Below are 11,151 nucleotides of genomic sequence, written 5' to 3'. Positions count from 1 at the left end.
TATATATATATATATATATATATATAAATTCTTCTTGTTGCATAAGTAGGATAAAAATAAATAATAAGTTAAGTTCAAAATATAAAAAATAAAAATGATCAAAGTGGACAGAGAATAATTTTATATGTATTTATTTTTAAAAAATTATTAAATTTTTAAGGATATAATGATTAAAAATTGACTTATTTTTATTTTTCTAGAAATTTTAATATTTTATTTTTTATTTTTTAGAATCCTAATTTGGTTTTCAAGTCGTTTTCAAATTTACAAAACACTGAAAACTTGTTTTACAAAAATTGTAATTTCAAAAAACAAGGATAAATTTAGAACGTAAAACTGAAAATACATTTTTGACGTTTCAAGTGTTTTTAGTGAAAATTTTAAAAACACTCAAAATAAAGAAAACAAGCATCTAAATAAAATAAAAAATATGAAATATAAGAATATAAAATTCTAACAGAAATTTTTTCAAAACTATTTAAAAATTAAAATTCAAAAAATAAAATCGATAAGTTCTAAAAAATAAATTCTAAAATTCTAAAAAAAGGATTTCTAAAAAATTGAAATTCTAAAAAATTAAAATTAAATTTTTGAAAAAATAAAGATTATAAATTTTTTTAGAGAAATAAAAAATAAAAATAATCCTAACTTTTTATGATTTTTCAGATAAATTTTTTTTAAAAAAAATTTAAACGAACGCAAACAAAATTATTTTTAATCCATGCATTAGTTTTTTTTTTTATTTATTATATTTTGAGGTTAATTTATTATTTATTATTTTATAAAAAAATATTATAAGATACACCAATTTTAAAATGTATATAATAATTGATAATATATTAACGTAAAATATTTTTACTAATTAATCAAATTTAATGGAATAAAACATAATAAAATAATTTTTCAAAATTTCAAACCAAATATATTTTCAAATTATTTGTTTTGAGTAATAATTTTCAAAATATCAAACCAAACAAGTTTTTAGAAATTTTAAAACAGACCACAAACAAAAAACATAAAAATGAATTCAAAATTGAAAACTGAAAATCGAAACACAAACCAAATGAGGCCTTATTATTTTAAAATTTTAGATTTTATTTTTTTAAACTTTTTTAAAATTATAGATTTATTTTTTCTAGATTTTAGATTTTTATTTTTTAATTTAAAATTCTTAAATATTTGTTTAAATAAAATTTCATTTATCTCAAAACATAAAAAATCATTTTGAGTTTTTTTGTCATAAGTTTAACCTTATTTTTGAAAATATATTTTCAAAAATATTAGACCAAACATGTTTTCAATGTTTCAAAACTAAAAATACTTAAAAACAGCAACGTAAACACACCATTAGTTTAAACTTATTTCACCAACTTTTATCAAAACTAACTCTCCAAAGCTTTTTTTTTTTCTTTTTTTTTTTTTGGGGTTAATGGATACCCTCTTACTTCAATTTAGATAGAAGGAAAAAAGGTCATTTAGCTCTTGTTTGGTAGCAATTTTTCACACAAAAAAATTAATTTTTTGATTGTTATTTTACTATTTCAGTAGTCATTTTTTACTTCTTCACTTACAGACGGGACCTACTTTTCTCTCTAACGATCAAAAAATCAATTTTCATAATTACTACCAAACAAGCCCTTAATTTTATTTGATTATGTATGCAAATCCCCGTAAATTTATAATGATGACATAGACCACATGCTATGCTCTAGGGTCATCCTTGTTTAACTTGAACCTCAACACATTAAGCTCTTGTTTGAACCCTATTTTTGTGATAAGAATGCATTTTGAATAATAGATTGATGGAGAATGTGTGGTTACAAATTATGGAAAAGTTTTGAGTTCACTCATAATATTATTTTATTGAAGAATTTGTGGTTGAAAATAAGTTTGTTAAAATGAATTTTTAGATGAATGTGGCTCGAATAGGAGCTAAATCTCTTCAAAAAGGACTGTAACACACAAATCAAGGTCGGGCACTATAGATTGACAAAATAGAGAACAACAAGCTAAAATAGGTCTATATTACGGAGCAATTGTCCCTACATGGGGTCGAGCTAAGTAATCCTTTGAAATATACCATCAAAACTCTTCTTAGATTTTCCTTTCATCTACAACATTCCAGTTGATTCTGCAAAATTTCTATTAAATTAATCTACAATTGTCCAGACATTAACGAAGACTAAAGATCAAACATGATTCATATATTTATTGGAATGCGGAAGCAGAATTATCCAAAAAAAAAAAAAATTAATTCAATAAACAAGATACTCTAGATATTTATGTGTATGTTATATCAAGAATTAAATATTCGAATTTTTACCTAAATTCGATGGTCAGTTTTTGAATAAATTCTAAATCTCGAATTTCCAACTTTTTAATTCTAATAACTTCCTCCAAATCTTCTATGTTATTCTCCATAGCCAAGATTACATTGAAAGGTGGTCACTTTCTTTTTAATCAAATCAATAAACTAAATTTTGAACTGGACAATTAAATAAGATAAGAAAATAATTTTTTTCCTTTCTCTATTTCTCTCTCCAAATTTGAATACCATGAAATTATGTATTATGACTATTATACAATCTCATAAAATGTCTAGTTTCTATCTAATATTTTAGAATTAAATTGGATGTATAGATGATGAAGTTACAGACCTTTTACGTGTCACTCTCACGGAGGTCGGGCCCACGCGGGACCCGATGCATTAAAAAATGGCCAAAAATACCATCGACCCCACCCATTGTGGCTGATCTGTAAAACGTATGTAAGAGTCCTCCCTGTAAGTACAGCTCGATCCAATATTTTATTTATAGAGATAGAATAATTACAATCATTGTATGATAATAATTTCACATTCAAATAAGTCTTCTAATTAAAATCCAAGTAGGAGTTTTAATTCAAATTCAAATTCATTTAACTTAAATTTAATTACATGTGTAGTCTTATAACTTCAATTACAATTATAATTAAGTTTACAACTTTCATAGTAATTATAATTGAGTACAAAACTTTATTATAATTACAACTAAGCCTAAAACTATTATAATTATCCCAATTAAGTTTTAATACTTTATGGAGCTATCATAAGGACCTGATCGGACATATATTATCCAAGCTACAATAACTAGATCATTTATAGTTGACCTTAAACTATTCAATCTAATTATTAGTTTTTGCTTTTTTCTACTAAAGATAAAAAATTGAACTCTTGAAATATATAAAATCACAGAAGCCATTAAATCTATAATACTTTCCTCAGACCTGCTGCATATGTATTTTATTCCCGTCCAAGACCCGATAATTAGAAATTAGCATAAATGACCGTTTTGCTCTTCTAATTATTCTCACTAACTTAAGTATTATTTTTTTTAACGGTCTTATGAATTAATCACAGACATCGAATTTAGTAATCGCTAAACACTGAACTCAGATTTTAACCGTTCAACAAAAAATATTTGAATAGTCAATTTACCCCATTTTTCAGGGTGCCGATTCCCGACACGAATTCATGTTCTCTACTCCGCTCATTCTCAAGTTTCCAACTCATCAAGATATTTGACCAATCAAAATTATCTCTCCCATTCCCATTGATGAATGAAATAACTATTAAAATCATGAAAATATATACGTAATCCTGTCAAAGGATTTAGATGAAATATACGACAGTATGGTGGAATTTAATTCTCCACGGGGTCATACTATAGAATTAAACTCAACACATAGTTCGTTCAATACACTCCAAGTATATAAGTTATCCTTTACTTTTCGTGATAAGGACAAATTACAAACCTGAATAATAAATCGGTTAACACTACAACTTTCCAGTACAAGGTGTCAGCCCTTATACATTGGTTGTGAACAAATAATTTATAATCAAAATATAAGTTGTGTCACACTGTACTTCTTAACGCAAATACCCAACTTATATTATTATAAGTAATCATAGGCACTTTAATTCCTACGTTCAATATATATAAATGCAATAAATAAATAAAATCATAATTTATTTATTATAAATAATTATTTTATCATAGCAAAATATACTATATGGGCACACAACCCAACAATATTAAGTACAACGCAACAGCAATCCTCTCAAACATAATTCTGATGTCAAAACTACAGAAAGGATGAAAAAGCATAAAAGACAAAAAGGGTAGATAAAACTATGTTAAATGACGCATCTTATCTCTCAAGAAGTATACAAGATCAAGACAATGTTAAAAGTGGATTCCTCAATTCCCCATCGAAGTTCCTCAGAAGGATGTACAAAAATTATGCACCACTAGAAAGGAGCGCTTTAATGTGAGGACATCACAGACAGAATGTCTGTCACAGAGGACATGGCACTTAAAGCAGACTTCAGAACATCTTGAGAGCACCCAGGTTTCACTATGGAACGCACCTGGAAAAGAGAGGTCAACAAAAATGAAATGTAACTCAGGAACAATATATCGAATCCCACACAATTATCAAAGTCATAAAGGAGAATTCTAATGAAATAAAGCCTTGAGATAAGACAACCTTGTCAAGGTATTCCTGCAATTCCTTGATACGACCCATGTAATCTTGGTCTTCAACACACAGGGTTACAGCCTTAGCATCAGCACCTGGACCATCGAACTGAAGGGGTCCTGGGTTTCTATAAACATCATCCATCAAAAACTTGGCTGCATTTTGTCTCAACAGCCTGCAATAAAAGTCGTCAAGCTAGAGACAAAAGCACTGAATTCTTGGTCAGCAAAGAAAGAAGGATCAGGATGAAAAGAGTTCAGAATTCATTTTTCAGATTTCACATGTAACAGGTAAGTAAACAAAGAAATGGCATACTCATAAGCCTTGCCCTTCAAATCCACAGTTGCAGGATGCAGAGCCGGCTTTCCAAGTGAAGAGGCCCCATTACCACGTCCATAAAGTTTAACTGTCATCATGGCCTGGAGTTACAAGCACCCAACATATTCAACTTTATTGCTCGATGCAGTCATTACAATTTCACAAGGCAAGGCAGGAGAAAAGGAAGCCGCATAAAACAAAGGAACCATAAATTAATGGTTTTATCTCCATGCAAGTTCTTGCTATGATAGAACATATTGAAGTTATATGGAACCTACTGTTATAGGAGCAGCACCACAACGCCACTTGTTCACAGGATTCTTCAGGTTGGTTACAGTTGCCATATAACCATTCAAACCAGCAGCCAGAATATGATAGCAGATATGACCAAGAACCTGTATAACAAAGACACAATTTTTAGTTGTAATGAATCTATTTTCCCATTAAATCGATCATAGGCATTATAACTTACATAGGCATAGTCGCAATCGAACTTTGATGGTAATGATCCCCGTGCCTGATAACCAAAGAAGTGACAAACGGTATTGAATTTCTTTACGTTGTAGGTTCCTTCTTTCTGTACAGATGAAAACATAGAGAACCGCAATGATGCATAAAAAGTCAATTATTTTTCAGTTTGCAATTATCCTAAATTCACCATGCAGACAAAGATGAACCTTCATCTTAAATGGTTAGCGGATGAACAACAATAATAATCTAAACTGATATAAAATGAACACAAAGGCATTCTATTTTATAGGATAAAATAAATAATTTACTTCAGTTAGCATCAAATGATGTAGGCAACTAAGAGTATAGATGCTGCTTACCAATCGTTTGTTCATTTCTGCTTCAACAAGATGTGCTAGGAGCTTTTCTGTCTCAATCTGTCAAGGAAACAGAAGACATGATACTGAACAGGCTCAAATTTGAACACTCATCTCACATCAACATCAAAATTGGGAAATTCCATTACCTGGGACAGCTGCGCAGAGTTGTCTGATTCTGGGTGGAGAAGGAGCTATAACATTACAGTTAGTTTAAGGAAGATATACATGAAAATTAAATAATGGCATGAATCAAGATATAAAGATGTACCTGTTTTCTAATAAAAGGTGGCAAGAACTCAAACAATGCAGATGCCCAAGGTGATAGTTGAGAAGAAATTTTATCAATAGAGACGCCTTGCCTAAGCAAACAATGGATTTCCTGGGAGGTACAAGATTTTCACACCAAATCAAAATACTGAATGTATACAAATGGAACTGCGATAGGTAATTTAAGCTCCAGAAAGTACTAAAAAAACCAGTGACAGATACGAAAACAGCTTCATCCCTCTCTTTCTGATTTGACGGGGAGCATGGCATCACTAAAGTTATCAGTTTATTTAGGGGGAAAGGTTGGTGGTGATGGGATGAGAGGCATAAGGAACTAAAGAGCAATCAAGAGCAAATGTACCTGCAATAGAGCATAAACTTCAGGAATGCTTTCTATGAGACCCTCTGGCAGTAGGATCACACCATGATACTTATCTGAACCAAATAACACAATAAGGTGGTAATAGTAGATATAGCACCAGGAATCTTGATAAGAGCATCCAAAAGATTCTAATTCTACCTTGTTGAGCCCTGGCCTGCACTACATCACATATTTGCTTTGTTATGTCAAAAATTGTAAGGTTTGATGCAGCAACCTCCTCACCAAGAATAACCTGCAAGAATGCTTGATGCTTACTGCTATTGAAGACAAAAAATACCTAGAAGACGGCTAGCTGTTCCAACAAAATTTTAGAACCTAATAGAGGAAACAACAAACCATGTTTGGATGTGACTGGAGAGCGCATTCCAGGACAACTTGTGATGCCTTTCGGCCCATGAGTCGGATGAAATAATAATACTGAACAGAAAACAAAGGATGATAAGAAAAAGGGGCAACAAGGGAATTATACATAAATAAGTACGCAAAAGAATATTTGTGCAGCACATTTCAAATGTTACTTTAAAGCCTATAGTAACTCAAATATGCAAGAAAAACAATAAAAAATCATGAGTTAGCTTCTTTCTTCCCTTCAAAAAACAAACAGCCATGTTATTCTCCAAGAAAATGAAGATGAACATTGGATGGAATCTTAAAGGAAGTTACAAACAGGCAGAATATATAATTTAATCATGTACCTTCCCTGCAGAAACGGCATCAATGCAGACATTACTGATCAACTGGGAATCGACCTAAAATAAGTCAAACAAGTAAAAACTCAGTTCTCGTGATTATTTACTTTTGATGTAAATTAAGGATAAAAGATTACAACAATGCTCCCAATTTGAACATACTGCCATAAATAATCCATAACAAAGAAGCCTGAGCATGAAAATGATAATGTATCTTAATGGACATAGATGGCATGATAGACGAAAAAGAGGATTTTTTTTATTTTTTTTACATTACACGTATCTAATCGCCCACATCTATGTATTTGGAATACGATGTGTCAACACAAGAGAAACATGTAAACTAGTCATGTAAGAGAAAATCCAACAGTTTACCCCACTGCCACAAGGAAAAAAAGAAGAAGAAGCCAAGCAAAAGCCGAAAGAATCTATAAGAGATTGTGATCAGATTATCAATACCTTACATATTGTGTCAAAACCAACATTTGCTTCAACGAATTGGTTCTTGAGATCCCCATTTAATGTAACAGGAACTCCGACAACCTGCAGAAATTTGGAAATCACTTGGTTCTATCATGGTTTGTCAATACAATACGCAAAATGAAATCAACAGCTTTCTATTAAAAACCTTCTAACCTCAACATCAAGATATTTATCTGAAACACATAATTATTAGACAATATCACACAACCACCATATAGTGATAACAAATATCATACAACCACCATATAGTGATAACAATTGTAGTTAACAGCCTGATTAAGCATAACGTGTTGCATGCATGATGTACCTTTGTTGAGCATTTTCTTTCTGCAAAAGTTTCTGCAAGTTGAGCAGCATCTGTGTTTGATGTCACCCCTTAAAATGCACAATATACTTAAGTCAGAATAACAGAATTTATAGAATCTTGCTTATCATGAACATTAGGAGACAGCATAGGGGATACCTCCAATAATGACAAGACCATCCAACTTCAAAGTTGTGCATGCATTCAGAGCTGCATCGACTTGTTCAGTTGTTCTAATTTGATCTTTCGTCCGTCCCAATAAATCAAAACCACCTTAACATGACAAAATCCGAAAGAAGTTATTTAGGTCTGAAAATGACATTTATGGATTGGTAGGGATATTGACTAGAACCCACTCCAACCTTGATTTTTGTAGGTTGCAAGAACATCATTGGTGATCTCTAGAGTTTTCTGTGCAAATAAACCTTCAGAGCCACCTGGTAATACACACAAAAGCTTTAAATTATTGATCTCCTTGAAAGGACATGGAATCATCTAGCTGTATATGTTATCTAGTCTAGAAAACTGTCCATTTGTGCTTGAGAAGCATATCTACCACGGGACAATAAAAGGGGAATGTATCACAAAACAGCCCACCATTGACCTGACAACAGTATAACAAGAACTACCAAATATCTCATAATTAATGAATTCATAAAGGATATTCATTATATGCATGAAAATACATCAGGGCTAGAGCTCCAAGCAGACAAGATGTACTAGGGCGGAAAGGAACATCAGCATACTGAGGAGAGAGACAGAACGCCTTACCCAAAAATCCAAGCAAAACACTATCGGGGTTGTGAATTTTTAGAGCGTCAAGAAGACCCCATATGACATTGTGTCCTCCTGGCGATTGTCTACCGCAGAAAACAATTCCCACCCTAAGAAGGAAAAAAGAGAAACAATTACATTTTAGTACACAGTAATAACAAAATTTATATATAATGGAAACATCATTTGTCCCTGGAAGTGACAGAAATATATAGCTATAATAACATTTCTACCTGATTGCTGGATGCTCGGTAATTATGTGAGCATCAGGGACCTTGGCAGTTGCCCTAAGAAAGTGAGCTAAAGGCTGACCATAAGTGTGAGGAAAGGACCTATTTATGGCGTAGGCACCTGAGGCATCAGCAGCTGTGGATGCATCACCGAACTCTACACGGACAGCAGTTCCCTGCCCAATTTAGAGTAAATTAATAAAAGTGCAATAAATGGTTGAAGCGATAAAATCTAATTCCTGGAGAGAGAGAGAGAGAGAGAGAGAGAGAGAGAGGGAGGGAGGGAAATAGGAAAGATAAAGGCAAAAACTTCACAAAAAGGGGCAGTTGTAGTCCGTACAAGTTACAAGGAAAATTTCAGGGACAACCAAATCATATGACAAATATATAGCTCAAATTACATTTTTTTTTCTTTATCACAGGCCAAATTTATCTCCAAGTTAGGTAATGCAAAATAATAGTCCCTTTTTTTGTTTTGTTTTTGGGGTTTCTGAAGACCAACGAAGTCCGATAATTTGAAGAAAATTGAATATTCATGTATACACAGTGGATTGTCCATAAACTCAGCTTTTTGCTGGTGTATATGAGAAACTTTTAGTCTTGATAGATGCTGAATGGCATAAAACTTGATGTCAACTACTCTAGCAATGATTCTGTTCGAAAAGAAAGACACATCACATTCATGAGAAGTACGAGAAATAAATTACAGGATACACAGGGATCTAACACGTCAGGTCTACTTCCTGGACGTTAACATGCATCCACAAACAATAAAAATCACCGCGCAGGAAAGAAGGTATCTCCAAGCAATCTCAATTCAAACATCGAAGCGAAATTAACAAATATCGCATCAAAAGAGTTGGCAATACAACAGGAATGCTATAACATAAGCAATCAGTTGAAAAAAAAAATGGAAGCAGAGTAGCAGACCTCAAGGCATGGAGGGAGTTGAGGTTGGTAGTGAGATCGAAGCTTTTGTAATTCTGATAGTTCTCTTACCATTCCAAAATCTGAATCCATTTCTCCTTTCTCCTTATCTAAAGTTTCAAGCTGTGCTGTTGTATTGTGTTTGTGTCGTGTTCTCTTTAAAAGACAAACTAGGGAGAACAACGGTTATATGTTTTACTATGGGAACCTTGACCCAATTTTTTCCCTTGATTTTCACATAAATCAGCAGAATGTCCTCGTTCTTTTTTGACTGTTCTGTAATTTTTTTCCGCCACCGGTATTGGAATTTTGTTTTCTAGAATAATAATGCAAAATTTCACTACTGGTCCCCCAACTTATTTACTTGTTTAGCTAGTTGTTTATAAAATTTTAAGATGAGCAACTTAATCCTTAACATTTGACTGTAGTTGCAAGACTAATGGTTCGAATTTCTGTAAAATCATCATTATCCATTACATGTCAAACTTTATGAAACTGTATTTGTTTTTTATTTTAAGCTTTTGCTTAGAAATTTGAAGTTAAAAATAATTATATTGAGCCATTGGTATATATAATTCTCTGACTGTAATAAAAAGTTGAGGGGAAAAAATTGAGGATTGATTTGATATTTAGATTTAGAGATGAAACTTCTAAAATGGTCATAGCGTAGACTAGTTGTAGTCTTGTAAATTTAACTTTTCAACAACTTAGAATAATGAAAAATTCTTTGTAACACCGGCGTTTAACACAAGTCTATGTAGTAACGTAGAGGTATTGAATTATGAATAATGATATTTATTAATATTGTATTTATCGCCTGTCTATGTGATAGTGGACAATAATAATATTGAATAAACAAAAATGCATTTCAACTTCATTGAATTATATGAAATCGATCTTACTATCATTACGTACAAACAAATTCTTAATACCAATAGTGATAAATAACATTACTTTTGAATTATAGGTCCAACATCATCTCATTGGACTTATGAGTTAATGTTATTATGTTGCTATGTAAAGTAATGCACTGATGATGTTACATAACATTACTCGTTAATACAGAATAATGCTATTAATTGATTGTGATAATGAATAGCAATCCATGTAGCGCTGAATTACTATCAAATGGCAAAGTAGCAACAATTATTTAGTTATATTATTTAAAGTAATGCGATCTATTATTGAGTAATATTATTTATCATTAGTAGTGATCATTATCAGTCTACGAGGTAGCAAATCCTTGATTCATTGTCCAATGAAACCATGACACATTTTAATATATAGAACAATGAATTAAAATGTTTACTATCAGCTAAATCGATGATTATTTCTACTAATGATAAATATCATTACTTTCTATTATAAAAGATGATGATCATCAATCTAGACCTATTGTCACCTAGAGTGATGAAAGATATCATTATTA

At 31.5% G+C, this 11,151-nt stretch overlaps 2 protein-coding genes across 2 annotated transcripts in view; both read right to left on the bottom strand.

Moving 5' to 3' along the window:
* LOC111387423 overlaps window positions 1–2,744 on the bottom strand; it is an 11,427-nt gene extending 8,683 nt beyond the window's left edge. The window contains exon 1 of the mRNA XM_023011978.1: window positions 2,729–2,744. Coding sequence (XP_022867746.1) covers window positions 2,729–2,744 — 16 coding nt within the window. The remainder of the gene's footprint in view (window positions 1–2,728) is intronic.
* A 1,242-nt stretch (window positions 2,745–3,986) lies between these two features.
* LOC111387415 (pyrophosphate--fructose 6-phosphate 1-phosphotransferase subunit alpha-like) lies at window positions 3,987–9,886 on the bottom strand. The gene is made up of 19 exons (XM_023011969.1): window positions 9,726–9,886; window positions 8,799–8,971; window positions 8,563–8,675; window positions 8,154–8,228; window positions 7,951–8,064; window positions 7,795–7,862; window positions 7,464–7,547; window positions 7,011–7,064; window positions 6,652–6,732; window positions 6,454–6,547; window positions 6,295–6,368; window positions 5,935–6,045; window positions 5,813–5,857; window positions 5,667–5,723; window positions 5,309–5,413; window positions 5,115–5,231; window positions 4,834–4,937; window positions 4,528–4,693; window positions 3,987–4,408 (listed from the first exon to the last, which is right to left on the bottom strand). Exons 1-19 carry the CDS (start codon window positions 9,813–9,815, stop codon window positions 4,304–4,306), a joined length of 1,830 nt encoding a protein of 609 aa, XP_022867737.1. The 5' UTR covers window positions 9,816–9,886; the 3' UTR covers window positions 3,987–4,303.
* Window positions 9,887–11,151: the final 1,265 nt, after the last annotated feature.

Source organism: Olea europaea, unplaced genomic scaffold (assembly GCF_002742605.1).
Source record: "Olea europaea var. sylvestris unplaced genomic scaffold, O_europaea_v1 scaffold402, whole genome shotgun sequence".
NCBI lineage: Eukaryota > Viridiplantae > Streptophyta > Magnoliopsida > Lamiales > Oleaceae > Olea > Olea europaea.
The sequence above is the reverse complement of the archived record's forward strand: the minus strand, read 5'-3'. Positions and strand labels throughout refer to the sequence as shown.

Bases quoted from the DNA above. Each gene is read 5' to 3' on its own strand.
- LOC111387415 (XM_023011969.1), bottom strand. From the start codon at position 9,815: ATGGATTCAGATTTTGGAATGGTAAGAGAACTATCAGAATTACAAAAG. The intron at 5,858-5,934 runs GTACATCTTTAT...GTAATGTTATAG, and splicing joins CACCTTTTATTAGAAAACAG to CTCCTTCTCCACCCAGAATC. The intron at 5,724-5,812 runs GTAATGGAATTT...TTTCCTTGACAG, and splicing joins ACTCTGCGCAGCTGTCCCAG to ATTGAGACAGAAAAGCTCCT.